General features: G+C 43.3%; 1 protein-coding gene across 1 annotated transcript in view; it reads right to left on the reverse strand.

Annotated features, from left to right (window-relative positions):
- LOC308318631 (neural-cadherin) overlaps positions 1-16,928 on the reverse strand; it is a gene marked incomplete at both ends in the record, with an annotated part of 165,392 nt that overhangs the window by 19,471 nt on the left and 128,993 nt on the right. The window contains 4 exons of the mRNA XM_080768256.1: positions 1,938-2,031; positions 3,584-4,580; positions 4,938-5,567; positions 8,837-9,120. Of these exons, the coding sequence (XP_080624382.1) occupies positions 1,938-2,031; positions 3,584-4,580; positions 4,938-5,567; positions 8,837-9,120 (2,005 nt within the window). The remainder of the gene's footprint in view (positions 1-1,937; positions 2,032-3,583; positions 4,581-4,937; positions 5,568-8,836; positions 9,121-16,928) is intronic.

The following is a 16,928-nucleotide window of genomic DNA, read 5'->3' on the forward strand; positions in this document are numbered from 1 at the left end:
CCAAGAGAGTGAGAATCACTCCTCTGGAATTATCACCACGTCATCCTTCCATCGCATCGTCTTCTTGCCTGCTATTTTTCCAGTGTCAAAGGTCAATGTCAGGGAGAGTATTACTGACGCCAGCCTGAAAGTACTCTGGAAGCGCTGGAAACGGACGCTGGCTCCCTATTGGTTCACCAACCTATCCTATGAGCCCTCCCCTCCCCTCCCCAGTAGTACACAGTGGGTCACCAAATTTGGAGCGACAACCCACTGCACTGTTATTGGTTAGCAAAATACAAGGTTCACTCCAACTCCTATGCCACATTATTATTAATAATAATATATACAATTTATATAGCGCTTTTCAAGGTACTCAAAGTCACTTTACAGAACAGAAAAATAACAACAATTTTATTATTCCTGGCTCATTCGCCCAGGCTTTGACAACATAACGCCTGCGGTCCCTGAGGCTATACTGAAGCTGTATTAGAAAGATAGACCTATATTGATCCCACGAGGGAAATTCAGTTGTCATAGTACTGACTGACGCAGTATTTGTGGCTTCATTCTGGGTCATTGAAGCCTTTCATAATCTCCTTCTCTGTAGTATTACTCTGATCTCTTTTTTTTTTTTTTGTCACTCTCCATATACTTCTGTGTGTTTATGTGTGTGCGTAAGCATAAATGGGTAACCAAAGCATGAGTCCCAGCTTTAAGAGTGAATTTCTCTAAAACAGAGCCACAGTCATTTCTTCACCTTGTGCCAGAGACACGAAAGTAAAGCACAAGCATTCTGGCCCAGGTTCAAACAAGGTTTGACAATGTGCCATGACAGTCACATAAATGTTAAACCTCGTTAAGGGTGGCCTTGCGACCTTCACAGGTCAGGGCGAGTCAGTTAATTAACCGTAAGCGAATCAAGCCAATCTCCGGCTGCGATCGAATGTGTGTTGCCGTGGGGAGTCTGTGTTATGTCACCCCTCTCGCCAGATATCGTATTAATGTAATACTTTAATGATTTGCCAGACACTGGTGGCAAACACGCAACACAGCACTTTAGTGACAGAAAACAAATGGCTTTCAACCTCCTCATCTGGTGATATGGATATGAATGCGCTGATCCATACTGTGAACAAATTGCTATCTGCTGACTGGAGCAGGGAGGCAGTATGGTAATGTCTCTTTCTCCCTCCCATGGGTCCCTTTCTTCTCCGTCATCTCTTGTCGTCTCCCAGCATCCTCACCGGCCCCATTACAGGTGTCTCATTATAACGGAAGGTGCCAGGGAGCACAATCAGGTTCTCTTTCAACGCGTCTGTGTGAAGCCTCGCCTCATCAAACAAAACGAGCACCCTGTGTCACGCTTCACTGGGAATTTTCAATACCGTTCATTATGAAGTATTAATAACGCTGCTCCCGACAAGTCAGATCCCTCATTCTGTCCCTTCCTCTTTTCTTTTCTTTCAATCTCTCTTTCTCTACACTAAAATTGTCTCTGTCCCATTTTTACTTCCTCTTTGTCATTCTCGCTCCCTTATTTCCATTCAATTTGCTCACTGTATAGGTCATGCGTTTTGCGTCTCTGCAGCTCTCCTAGTTAGTGGCACTCTGCAAGAGACACCTCACCACCGGATAAATCATAAATATGTCTTGTGTCTTAAAAATATGGCTATTGGTGTCGTTTTAGTTTATAAATATTCACTATTCATAGAGTATTTAGCCCATGATGGAATGGTACAGAGGCCAGAGGAGAAGCATATGTTTAAATCCCTTTCTGTTCTCTCCTTTTCCCACTCTACTGCTGCCCTTTACGTTCACATTCTCTCCAATTTCTCTGCTCCTTCTTTTACTTCTTCTTTTCTATATTTCTTTGACTGAGAAACTTCTATATGTCCATCTACTTTCTCTTTGCATACCTCTACTATGTGTGTGTTAGGCAGAGGAGATCAACGTACCTTGTGGATTTCCCTTCAAAGTGGTAAACCTTTTCACTCCAGTCATCAAGGTCTGGGGATTGAATTTGTCCGAGCACTGTCGTCGGGAGAACACCTAGGGGTTGGAATACATAAATACATGGAAACAACAAGCAAAGGAATTAGCATCTGACCCACAACGGTACCATCTGAAGAAAGAAATGGAGGTGAAATTGAATGGGTCTGGGCCAGGGGAGAGAGAGAAGAAAGACAGAGGAGCGCGTCTTTAAGAAGATAAGGTGTCATTAGCACTTATGGGCACGGTTTGAAGGCACAGCGGGGGATGCAATGAATGTTAGCAGTAGCATTCAATTTCCCTCCAAGAAAAACAAATAACAGAATGCTGTAATCTCGTTAGCTGTGAAATCGACAGCTTTCTAAAACATGGCTCCTGTTTATGTGCCCGTCAAACCTGGGACTTGATTTAATTGTTTGCTTCATGGCATGTTGTTGAGGTACGTGATGAATTCGCATTAGGGGTTAATGTACTTTCATCTGGAACAAGCCCCCAAGAAGGGATCCACTAAAAATACATTACAGAGAACCTCAGTTTTTCCAGCAAATTATGAAAAGCTGACAGATGGTATATAACACTAAATAAGTGATGTGGGGGCTGCTGCAAGGGACTGTAAGCAGTCATGTGTGGCAATACTGGCAAGCAGCTTCTTAACCCGTTAAGACCGGAGGCTGATTCTACAAATGCCTTCTAAATCAGTGCTTATCAAAGGTTTTCGTGCCAAGGACCTCCAAAATGATATGGCCGTGGACCGGACCCCCCATTGGAAAATATCTTGTGCTAGAATACAAATTCAAAACTATTCAAACTTGAAATGGTTTTTCAAATATTGCTCAGTCAAATTTGAATTCAAGTACTAGAGTACTTGCTTTTAAATATACAATATTTAAGAATTCAAAAGTACATTATTTAAAAAAAATCCTTTTAAAAGTACAACAAGATCGATAATAGTGAAAAGAGCAGATCTACAATCTCACAGTTTGCAATTATCACTATTCGAAATAGGGCTTAAAGGACAAGTCCGGGCTAAAACAACATATAGCATTTTTTTCCTATATTGATCCCAAATATAGTAACACACACACACACACACACACACACACACACACACACACACAGATGGTGGCTCGTGTGGGACAACCAGGACATGAGTGTGTGTAATGACAACTAATATCAGATTTATGAATACAAAAAAAAAAAAAAAAACCTTTTGACCGCAACAAATAGCATTAGTAGTGATATGCTTATATGGGCTCCACTCTATGCTATGGGGGCTGCTGGGGAAACTGGACAACAGGAGAAATAAACCCCATGCCCAGTCATTTGGGATCAATATAAGTAGGACAAAAAAGGCTATATGTTATTTTAGTCCGAACTTGTCCTTAAACTTTTCCCTTCCTAGAAACACAGTGGATTCAAAAGAACAATATCAGTCTTTGACATGTAGTGGAGTGAAAGTCATATAATAAGTAAAATACAGATACAGATATACTGTATACATATTTTAACTTAAGTAAAGTACAATACTCAAGTGTACTTCATTAATGTCCACCACAGATTGAATATATCTGAAAACCAGCATGCCAAAAACATCTACAAAACCATCATTTACCATCGTAGCTGTAGACAATGAAGCTGGTGTGACCCGGAGAGTGGGGGTGGTCATTCCTGTCACCAATGACGACCGTCAGTGTACTGGTGGAGCTCATTGGAGGGTTGCCGCTGTCAATCATAAGAATAGGGAGGCGGTACTCCTTCTGCCGCTCACGGTCAAAGGTACGCAGGGCAGTGACAGCAGCGCTGCCGTTACGCAGGTCGGTCAGGTTGAAGTTGGTGGCGTCAGAGGTCAGCATGAGGAGGCGGATGGAGAAGGGGCTGCCGTTGGGCGAGGTGTCACGGTCAGTAGCATGCAGTAGAACAGAGGTTTCGTTCATGTGCACGGCCTGCGGTGCCGCACTGTTCTCCCAGACGATGGGCCTGTACGGCACCTCCAACTCTGGCCCATTGTCATTGACATCTAACACGCTGACCATGACGATGGCAGTGCCCGTGAGGGATGGGCTGCCCGTGTCTGTGGCCAGGACCATGATTCTGTGCTGTGACACTCTTTCCCTGTCCAGAGAATTGGCCACTACCACCCATCCGGACTGGTCCACGAGGAACTGCCCGTATGGGTCAGAGTCTTTTGAAATGCCATATGAAAAGCGTCCATTTTGGCCAGAGTCAAGATCAGCGGCTGAAACCTGAGCGACAATTGTTCCAACTGGGACGTCCTCAGACATGGCCGGTGCCTCATAAAACTGTGGGAAGAAGACGGGGGCGTGGTCATTGGAGTCTTCCACTTGGACCAGGCAATACGCCAGACTGAAGAAGTCAGCATCTTCTGCCCTCACCGTCAAGTTGAAAGTTCTCTCATGGGGCTTCTCAAAGTCAATCTTCTTCTTGAGTCTAATGACTCCACGCCGGTTCACCTTGTCTGTCTCCACAAAGAACTTCCTGTCCTCGTCACCCCCAACAATGCTGAAGGTTACCATGGCATTCTCACCCTGGTCTCCATCAGTGGCAGAAACCGTGAGAACCTCACTGTTGACCTCCAGCTCCTCAGCCACCTGAGGACAAGCATGTCATATCATATCATATCATATCTTTAACTGTAACTTCATTCTATCATACCATTTGATTTAGAATCATTTATTTGCATACATCTAATACTTTTTCTGCACAACTACTGTATACTCCACTATTCAATTGAGTCAATTCCATATTAGTATACACAACGATATTAGCATTATTATAAAGTATTTTTTTAATGTTCTATTATGACCTAGCCCTTTAATAAATGTTTTGTATTTTATGAAGGAAGCAAACACCTACAGTACAGTACTGTGCTGTAGCACGTCACACATAATTAGATAAAAAAAGAACATCATCTAATATAATAAAAGGTTTTGATAAAGTGATCCCACCTGTGCCGTGTAGACCCTCTGGGTGAAGACTGGTGGGTGGTCGTTTACATCTGAGACCAAAATGGTGGCCGTCCCTGTCCCTGCCAACCCTCCCCCATCTCTGGCCTCGACTACTACTAGATATCGCTCTTCCACCTCACGGTCTAACGAGCGCAGCACCGTATAGATAGTCCCTGTCACACGGTTGATGGAGAACAGATTGAGGTTGATCTCGTTGCGAACGTTCTGGACAATGTGATAGGTCAGAACAGCATTTTTCCCCTCCTTGGGATCATCCAGGTCTGTGGCTTGCATCTCCATGACAGACGTATCAGCGGGTGAGTTCTCAGGCACATTGCCGATGAAGCACCCCGCTGCGTCTAGTGTCGAGCACGGGAACGACGGTGCATTGTCATTGATGTCACGAACCTCCAGTAGGACGTCTGCGAATCCAGTGAGTCCTGCCCCTGCCTCGTCTGTGGCAAGGACCAGGAATCTCCAAGCGGGGCGCTCTTCGCGGTCTAGGCGCCGCTGGGCATAGATTCTACCTGTCAGCTCATCAATGGAAAACTCACTTCCTGCTCCCTGGCCATGGAGAGAGTAACGGAGGGCCGTCTGGTCAGCCTCCTGGTCGGGATCTGTGGCCGACACCTGGCAAGGTCAAAGGTCAGACAAATACACCGTTAAGGTCTATTCATAGTCTGGATCTGTGGCCGACACCTGGCAAGGTCAGAGGTCAGATAAAATACACTGTTACCAATCTGTGGCCGACACCTGGCAAGGTCAGACAATACACTGTTACCGAACCATGAAACTCAATAGTACCATGTAGTCCCAAAAGGTGTACAGTATATAGCATTTTTGGTTAACACTTTACTTAACCCATTCTGACCTGAGATCAGATTCTAAAAATGTCTTCTACGTCCTGACAGTTTTCTGAAAAAGCTATGTTTCTATGTCAGTCGTTCTTCGATTTTTCAAAAATAGCAGACCTACAAGCTCGTAGTGCGCCACTCGGTGGCTCGCTATGAGCTTGTAGATCTGCTATTTTTCAATAGCTAAAGCATAACATAATGCTAACACCAAAAGGGGTTCCCATTATAATCAGTATCACATATATAATGCATTACAATGCACTCATACGACTTCATAACACTTGATATAAGTGTTTATAATTATGCATAACAATATATAACTCCTTGAACATATTGATAATAGATTCCCCTGCTCCCTGCACCCACCCCTCCGTCTCTGTAAATATACATTTTGAATCTATTGAGTTTTGTATTGTATTGTATTGTATTGTATTGTATTGTATTGTATACAATGGACCATAATGGAAACAAGCCCCCTCAATCAATCAATCACTCACAAACAATGTTCGTGAAGTATTATAAATGCTGTGCTGCTCATAATACATTCAGCGGAAATGCACATTTTAAGTGTCTTCATAGACACTTTGCAAGTGCATTATAATGCATTTTAAATGTGATTATAATGCATTATTATAGACCCAACCATTAATTAAAGTGTTACCACTGTGTTTGTAGCACATTTTGTGCTAAAGTTATAGAAATACGTTCCGTTGTTACAAGCAGAAGTAAAAAGAGTTTTTACAACAACAAAACAACTTTATATTCATGTAGTTATTTCAAGAAGCTATTTCTGCTTTCCAACTCAGTTATATTTTAAATTTATATTGCTTTTCCACTGAAAATCTTTTTTAGGCACTTCAAATAAGCATCGACTTAAGTATCTGAAAACAACAGCACCTGTATGCAGAAAGAAAACGGGATAATTAACACTCCTTTTTGTTATCTTTCCAAATGAGGGACAAGACACTGCTGCTGACACGCACGCATGCACACAAACACACGCTTGCGCGCACACACACACACACACACACACACACAACTGTCACTGCGACGTACAATGCAATTAAAAGTTCATAAATGCCAACAAAAGGAAGAGAAATTGTTTTTTTCCCTTCTCTCCTTTGCTCACCAGAGGGTTTGTTTACAGAAGCCTTTGAAGTTTTGCCTCTCCCCCTCCCCCTCCCCCTCATGGCTGCTCTTCCTGACAATTCAAGTGCGGAGACAATATCGAAGGCGAGCAGTCGTGCCGCGGCGGAGGAAGCCGCCACGCAGGTGAAGTCAAGAAATATTCATTTCAAATTGGATTTCCTCCTCGTTCGCTATCTGCAGAATTGTATTAATATGTGGGGTGAAAGCGGGGTGCTATTGGGAGGGGCCGGGTGCTGCACGCTGGAAAAACTATTGAGAGCATTAGCGAGGAACCGAGTGCGCATCAAATCAATTCCACCAGGCGAGGGGATGCAGACCTGGTTTGAAGACCCGATGACACATGCCTTTCTCTAGGATTACTGCCATGCCCTCTCCAATGTGATACTTTTTTAATCTGATTTACCTTGGCGACATTTACATATTACAGTGAATTACTGAGGATAGGTGTGACGAAAGGTGGTTGGAAACAGCAATGGAAAAAAAGGAGGTCGTCCTTGATTTTCCTGAAACAACTTTTCATAAAACAGGCTCTTCTGTCCAGACTCTCCAGAGGTTGTTTTTACATATCACCATCTCAAAGCACATACAGTACATGCCAGTATCAGATGATATTGTGTTAACCAATGTCACACATGTGTGATGTGTTAGTGTTTTTGCACTATATACCTTCTGAGGTGAGGCCTGAGGGGAAGTTTCTTCCTAGGCTAAAGCGTGACAAATTGCATTCTGTTGGTCTACATCAAACCTGATATGTTTTCACATACTGTTCATATAAACAGATATAGTATCTGAACAACAAGCTTCTTCATAGTGGTGCTCAGACCTGGCATTCAAAAAGTGTTTTGGTTCCCCGTCTTTGTGCAACAGCGTTAGGCGTTAGGTTAGCCAATTCCTAAACTAACGGACATTTGAGCATACAGGAGAACAGCTTGGAAGACATTTGAGCAATAAGTCTAAATGGGAGCCAGACTGGATCTAAGCAAATCCAAACAAAGACATGAATGAAACCCAGAAATGAAACCCAGCCAAGCCAACCAGCACTTACTCACATTTTCCCTTCCACCTGCCAATCATTAGCCCCTTGAACCCTAGCATCCCTACTCTGGGACTAACAATCGGCTAAAATAGTAGATAGAAGCTCATAACATGTCACTAAGTGATGTGTTTTGTAGATCAGCTATTTTCAGTGAAGATATTTAATGTAGAGTGAAAACAGGAGGGGATTTGGGAATCCGGTCAACTAAGTATAGGGTTTAAGTGGCTATAGGCAAACTATAATAATAATAATAATAATAACTTTATATAGCACCTTTCCAAAAACAAGTTTACAAAGTGCTTTACAGATAATAATAGCAGTAAAAATACAGTAAGAATCAAAAAACATGCAAACACAATACAACATTTCATAAAAAGGCTGTGCTGTGTCAAAAGATGTTTAGTTTCACTTCTGTCCTCAATACCTGGCAGTCGCTCAAAAAGGGAAGTGAAAGGCAAGTGCCTCATTCTAAGGGTGTGCCCGGGGCCACACTTTGGATACCATGTACAGTACCATGTATGGAATGCTAGAAAGTAAGTAAATGTATTTAAGTAAAGGATTTTCACTTTCTACTCCACTACACCTCAGAGGCAAATAGTGTAGTTTCTAATCCGCTACAATTATTTGAAAATAGCTGATCTGCAAGCTCACAACATGTTGATAACTTTAGAAACAAACAGAAATGTGACATCATGAGTAGGCTACTTTTGCTTTGGTAATTATAGTTTGATGCCAACAGATACTCAAAGTCAGGCCTTTTTACCTATATGTCTATAAATACTGTATCTAAAATGTGGTAATGCTACCTTTACCTAAAGAAGAAATCAGAGTACTTGTGGCAGCACTTCATGTACACTGACCTCTAAGACAAAGACGGGCAGCTGGGTGAGCTCCTCTGTGACAGCGGCGTGGTACTCCGTCTGGTCAAAGACAGGCGCCTCGTCGTTGCGGTTGACCACCTGGACCACCACCAGGGTCTCGTTTTCCCACTTCCCATCGGAGGCGACCAGCCGCAGCTCGTACCTCTGCTCCATCTCGTAGTCCAGGGGCTGAGCCACGAAGATGGTGCCCACCTCGGGCTCTACGTCGAAGGTGCCCATGATGTTGCCGGCGGTGATCTGGTAGCGCAGCTTAGCGTTGGCACCTGGATGGTAGGGGTGGTGGTGGTGACATGTGAAGACAAGTCTTTGCAAGTATTTACGCACTTTGATCATTTAGACACTTTATTATCACAGAAAACTTCAATTTTTTTTGTTTCTTGCAGGACTCAGGACTCAGGTTGTTAAACAATAAATAACATAAGAAATACCAAGTATCTGGGCTCAGGAGACAGGGCATGTGCGTGTGTGCGACTGTGCATGCGTGCATATGTCTGTGTGCGTATGTCTGTGTGTCTGTGCGTGCGTGCGCATGTGCGTGCATGCGTGCTTGTGCATGTGTGTGCGTGTGTGTGTGGAGGAGGAGGAGACTAGGTTGGTGTGTGTTTTGGGGTGTGGGTGTATTGTTTTTGTCAGACAGCCTGGTTTTCGGTGGCGAGAGAGACTGGAATTATGTCCATGCATAAACAACACTAATATAAACAAGCAGCAATATGTATTTGGTTGGCAGCAGACATGATGTACGCTCACGCACTGTGGATGCAAACACACACAAGTCATCCTCTCCTGCTCCCCATGCACAGCTCAGTGCTCACACCAACACAGAATATTCCTCCACTAATCTGCTGTGAGTCACCCACCGTGGACAGGGGCTATCAAATATTTGGGAGGAAAACACGCTTTTCCCCTCACAGCGGGGCTCATTAGATGGACTCTGTTTCTCTCTCTCTCTCTCTCTGTGTCTCCTAAGGCACTGTACATAAATATGTCACTGTCGGCTGGAAAGCTTGTACGTAAAAAGTTAGTTATTATTTAGTCACAAGACTTGTGACTAAATAGCATGGCAGATCTATATCACTTTGAGTGGTGCAACCACTCCCTTACGGAGCTACAGTATGTGTGTGGCTGGGTGGGTGGCTGGCTGGGTGGGTCTGAGCACGAAAACAGCACCTGTGCGCAACCTAACGCACACACAAAGACACACGCACATATTAATATATGATGATTTCGGGTCTTTGCAGTTTGGAACAAAAATACAAAATAAAAAAGATCACCCTCTTCCAATAAAACATTATGTTAAGAAGTTCAAAAATATATATTTCCGGCTGAATTAATCACACAAAAATAAACAACAAAGCAACACAGTATATCTGTTTCTGAGTCACTGTGCAGTACGCTCATTGACGTCATCAAGCGTGTGTACGACAAGAGAGAAGAATATAATGGAAAATAAAGTCTGGGGTTAAAAAGAACATGGAGCTAGCGGACCCCAGGCCAGAAATAATGAGTTTTCCCCCGTTACAAGCAGGAGTTGTGCGGAGAACAAAGGTGAGTGCCGGGAATGGTTTAAAAAAAACATTTTTTTGTAGCTGCAGTTGAAGCCAGATGTTGTTGCACATAATGTGAAAACTATTCATTTTCATGTTGCTGGCTTCCATTGAAAATGAATAGTAGACTGTGGCTTTGTTTCTGCCAGTGTGAACATAACATAAAGGACCTTTACTTTACAAATCTTTCCATTCATTACAACTTACATTTCTAAGAGCTATTTCCTTTCTATTAAAAGGACATGCTTCACACCAAGCACTATAACGATAATATAAAAACAGAACGTTCTAACTCATAGTGGATGGCAGAGTTCACACCACAACTATAACTAAGACAATGGTGAATTTCTCCACAATACATACTGAACAAAAGTTCAACCTGTTCAAGCACTAGCCGACACAAAACACAAGCCTGAATTCCACTTTAGTACGTCAGGGTAATGGCTCACCAAACCCCTTCACAATTTATGAATTCACGAAAAAGTGTAACCACCGGTATGCAAAAACGAATTTGGTTTCTGCTCGCAAAAATCAGACTATTTACAAAGTGGCTTAGTGCATCACAAAATGATGGACAGAATGGCTCTGTGAGCCCAGAATTATGGAATAACTTACATGAGTGATGAGCAAACAACACAACCTAACACACAGACAAATGGAACTACAACTAAACCTGACATAAAACACAAAAGCAGTCGGCTGGAGGGAAGGCCACACGCTGGAGTGCTCCCACACCACACGCAGCAGTGTTCCCACCCCGAAGTCCAGACAGAGAGTGAGCTTTATAGTCCAGGAAGCAAGGCCTGAGCTGCCACAGGACCAATCCGAGGGCTGATCAGGCTCCAAGCCAGGCCCTCCTCAGGACGGCAACACATTAGGGACAATAATGCTCAGCACCTGCAGGGGACAGAAGCAACAACCAGTACCAGGCAACATAATAGGCGCTCCTCCTATAACCTAGTACCTGCTAAACAAGCCTACTAATAAATATATATAGATATGATAGCATCAGCTCTATATATATTTATAATCATTAATCAAACATAATCAAAACAGCCAACAGCTGTCACACTGAACAATACAGTTATAGTTCTTTTTATGGTACTTGGTGTGAGTGTGAACAGCCCTTAACTGGTTAATCATCTGTTATGACTGTTTATGAAGGTCAATGATCACAAAGTCGTTCGTTCCACAATGCGCCTTTTGAAACATGGTAGATTAAATGGCGCACAAAATCACTAACAGCACAACATGTAAACAAACAGTTCTTTGACAGAATCCTCGTCTTGAATTTCAAGACGTTGAGTGATGAACTACAGCTAATGAGGAATATGGTGTTCTGGAATAGAGTTCTTCAACTCCCCCTGTCAGCCAGCCATATCCTACCCAGCCAGCACTCCCAGCAAGCTGGAGCGATCTCCTCCCAACACTCCCAGCAAGCTGCAGTGGTGTGACTATGAGGAGGAGACTGAATGTAAATGTGGAAAATAATAAGGTATCATTTGACAGTCCATGTTTGACTCTGAATGTGAACAGGGGAAATGCCTTTACTACACATGCATGCACCTGGGAAACAACTAAAGACATACACATATATGCACACGCAAGCACGCACGCACGCGCACACACAGACAAACCCAGCCTGACATTTATATGCACACGCAAATTCCTAATATATACTTTGTCATACAACCGTGGCTTGCCAGAAATCCATTATTTCTAGCAAGCAGTGCAGTCATACTGTGAAGTATAAATTACACATAAGGCACACCCACCCACACCCACACTCACACCCAAATGTAGAGACCAGCAGCAAGCCTGTTTTGGATCTAGCCATGTCTCTGTTTGCCATGAGGACCAAGGAGACTTTAGGAGACAAACACCATCTGTGGGAGACATGTTGGACCGTCATTACAACATGCCATGCTCCTCCTGGGAGTGTGTGCGTGTGTGTACATGGTGTGTGTGTGTGTGTGTGTGTGTGTGTGTGTGTGTGTGTGTGTGTGTGTGTGTGTGTGTGTGTGTGTGTGTGTGCGCGCGCGCGCGCACGCGCAGTGGGAGGCTTAAGTGCACCGGTCCGTCACAGCCTCTGAGCACGATCTGTCATGACACTTGCCGAGAGGTTGAGCGTGTGTGTGTGTGAGTAAGAGGAGTAGCTCCAGCGGTTTTTGCCTCCGGCAACCTCCCTAATGATCGGTCTGACCATATGGTGCTGCCCCCTTAACATACATATACATAGGCTCACGTGGGCACCTACATAGACACGCACACACACAGACAGACAGACATGCACACACACACGGACACGTACGTACACACACACATACACAAGGGGACCAGCAGATTTAATTTGCAGCATCGCAGGAGCCTTGACATTCAGATTAAGGAAAGTCACACTCACAACAGTACTTCTTTTGGACTGAGAGTCAAGTTGTCTGCTGGCACTGATGGCATGCATGTCAGCTTTAGCACTCTGCCGCTGGAGGTCAAAGCTCATAAAACAAAACAAGCTCTGAACTAAGGCCCTGACACGACTTGCAAGAACTAACAGCAACTAACAGCCACAGATCAGAACGCTTTGCATAATCTCACGTCATACATATTGCGCTGAAAAACACTGCAATGACTACAGCGTGACTACAGTGTCAGCTGATGTATGCTCTGCACCTGCATGAGGAACTCATTCTTCATACATAGATTTGGCAGCAGTATATTTTCTTAATAAAAGACAAAACCCATGCAAAGACAGACAACTGAGAAGACAAAAAACGAGTATTTTCGTGCCACTCCGAATCCTGTTTTACGGTCTCATTATAAGTATGCTCTGAATACAAATTGAGAATATGTCATATGGCTATTCATTCAAAATAACCATTTCAATGATAGCCTAATGAATATTGTTTTGGTGTGCGCTTTTTGAGTGGTAAGGAACAGCAATGTCCGTGTTCACCTACAGTATGTGTTCACCTATGTGGCCATGAGCACCAGTATATGACTATGAGTACCAGTAGGGGCGCTGTTGTTTAATCTGTCGTTGGCTTAGTGCTAACTTCTGTTTCTTGCACTTGAATTTACTCATTGCCGAACAGCCGAACAGAGAGTTGTCTCTTCCCCAACAATTCAGTTGGGTGAATGGCCAACCTTAATGTCTGGCCTACGGAAGAGGACACACAAAAACAATGGCCACTTTGTCACCGTAATGTTTTGGCCAATGATGGCTTGGTCATGGCCATGGCCAACATGACCTTAAAAAACGAACTGATATTTTGGTGTAGCTCTCAAAGGAAGGATAAGGATATTAACCAAAGATTTGTGTTATATATGCACTCCTATGTGTGACTCTGTCTGTCTGTCTGTCTGTCTGTCTGTCTGTGTGTGTGTGTGTGTGTGTGTGTGTGAGACCACGGATGAGCACGGAACTATCACGCCAATACCTCTGGATGGCACTGTTGAGCAGTGTCACACACACAGGCCAGAGAGGTGGGCGGTACGGCATGGTACGGTACGGTACTTACTGTATGCTATGGTGTTATTTTAAATATATCAACACATATGCCAATAAATGGGTTAGGGTTAATATTATATTAATGCCAAATATTGGCATATATGATGATATATTTAAAATAACACCATAGCACCATCATTATGTCACGGACTCCCTAGGCCTATAGCGTGCTCGCGTACCACAGGGGGTGCACACACCACAGTTTGGGAACCCCTGCATATAGACCAATGCATCGCTGCACATACACACATACACACCAACACACCAACACACCAACACACATACACACCAACATACCAACACACCAACACACCAACACACACATACACACATACACACCAACACACCAACACACCAACACACCAACACACCAACACACCAACACACATACACACCAACATACCAACACACCAACACACATACACACATACACACATACACACCAACATACCAAAACAAAACATCAACACACATACACACCAACATACCAACACACCAACACACATACACACCAACACACCAACACACATACACACATACACACCAACACACCAACACACATACACACATACACACATACACACCAACATACCAAAACACCAACACACATACACACATACACACCAACATACCAACACACCAACACACATACACACCAACATACCAACACACCAACACACATACATACACACATACACACATCCTTCCTTCTACACTTTTAACATGACACCAGACAAATATACTTGCATATGTTTACTGACAGACCTGAGGCTAAACTCTGCTAAGAACCTCAAACTCAGCAGAAAGCAAAGAGGAAAGGGGGAAAAACCTTCTCTTGATCTTATTACCAAAGTTACTTAGTTCGGCATATTTTCCACTTGGTGGACTAAACAGGATCCTGAAAGCTTGACTGGCGACAAAAGCCTTTGCGGCTAATCAGCTTTGAGGTGAAGACGGTTAAACAGGGGGCCGTGACAATTCTCCCTCGGTTTCCAGGCACCCACCACCCATCCACACACACACATGCATACATCATACACACAAGTGCACACACACACACGCACAGTCGTGCACACACGCACAGTCGCGCGCACGCACACACGCGCACACGCACACACACACACACACACACAGAGGGGATCAGGCCCCTAATTATTTCAATCCCCAGCAGAGTTCCATTTGGAAAAAGAAAAAACATTTGGAATTTCATAGCGAAAGACACTTGATGTTCTCTGGAATGAAAAATGGAATAAAGGACAAGGGGATGGATTAGAGACTGCAGACATCCTATGGGAAGAGTTGTTAAAATGTTTTGTGAAGAAAATTATCTACAAGCTCACAACATGTCAAATGACAGTTCAGCCAATTATGTTTACCCATTGCAGATAGGTCAAAATATATAATAAAAATCTGTATCGATATCGTTTAAAATTTTGGGGAGGCCTATCTGTAGTTTAGATTAGAACACTGATTTCTATTATTTTAACAGCTTTCTATGTCTATGAGCATGTGCACTGGTATCTAAACACAGGTTCATAACGTGGAGATTTGTTGAAACAAGCCAGGGCAGTTCTGCTTGTTGATTTTAGTTATGTGTGTTAGCTACTGTTTCACATTATTATTCTTTTTTTAAAGATTCTTTTTTTTGCTTTTTGCCTTTATTGATAGTTATTAGTGAAGACAGACAGGAAAGAGGGAGGGAGAGAAGGGGAGAGAATGCAGCAAACATCGTCATGAACGGGACTCGAACACGCGACGCGCTGTCAGGCCAGAGCCTATATGTGGCATGCGCCTAATATATATGGTTATATTATAGTTATACATTTATAGGCATTGTTACTGTATAGAGCTTAGTGTGGACAGCTCTTGCATCAGAATGAACCCGTGATGATAGCTCAAATACGTGGCTGCTTTAAAAGCATTTCCTAAGAGATGCAACAAAGTTCCACTATTGCAACAACGTTATATCTGTTATTTTCGCTACTTTTGTGTGACAAACAAAGTAGGGCATTCAAAGACATAAAAGACATAAAAAAGCTGAAATATGGATAGAAGGTTTCTTCCTGACAGCAACAACATGAATTCATGCAACACCAGCCTAATGTTTTTGTTACATGTCCATGTCCACATGATGAAGCATCTCCCATGTTAAATGTCCAGTCCCATCTTTCAGAGTGATGGTTTGATTACTGTGACCTGCTCTACACATAATGGTCTCTACACAGTAACTGGTACAGAAGCTGCCCTTGGCCCCACAGTAACCAATGCATTAACAATCACTGTCACCTTGTGAACAGCTTGCTGTGTGTGTGTGTGTGTGTGTGTGTGTGTGTGTGTGTGTGTGTGTGTGTGTGTGTTTGTGTTTGTGTTTGTGTTTGTGCGAGCGTGTGTGTGTGTGTGTGTGTGTGTGTGTGTGTGTGTGTGTGTGTGTGTGTGTGTGTGTGTGTGTGTGTGCGCGTGTGAGCGAGCGTGCGTGCGTGTGTCTGGGTCATCAGTGTTATGACCATATTTTGTTGATGTTGGCAGGTGTTGAGGTGCAGGTGACCCTCCCTGTTCACATATAAACTGGAGGTCAGGCAAACTCATTTATCACACACACACACACACACACACACACACACACACACACACACACACACACACACACACACACACACACACAGAACACATCTTAAGCCTGATTTATACTTTGTAGTACGATGGAGTCGCCATGCATTGGCTCCGTATTATATAATGCCTGACTTTTTGTGTTATCCTTTTAGCAATTCTTTTGAACGTACTACCTGTACTGTTAACAATTGTGTAAATAAAGTATTAATTCAAGGCAGGAGACACAGTTAAAAGTATCCTTGTCAAAATTGACGTTAAGGCATTAGGCTATTAAAAATACAGATCATTAGCTGAGGATGACAGTTTGTTCTTAAATGGTAAAGATTAATTTCAGGCTATAATCTACTGTAGCACTGAAGGAAAAACAGTCAAAAAGATGGAACGAGAAAGAAACAAAGGAAGGGATACACGC

This window comes from Protomyctophum bolini, assembly GCF_963924005.1.
Source record: "Protomyctophum bolini genome assembly, chromosome: 7".
Lineage (NCBI taxonomy): Eukaryota > Metazoa > Chordata > Actinopteri > Myctophiformes > Myctophidae > Protomyctophum > Protomyctophum bolini.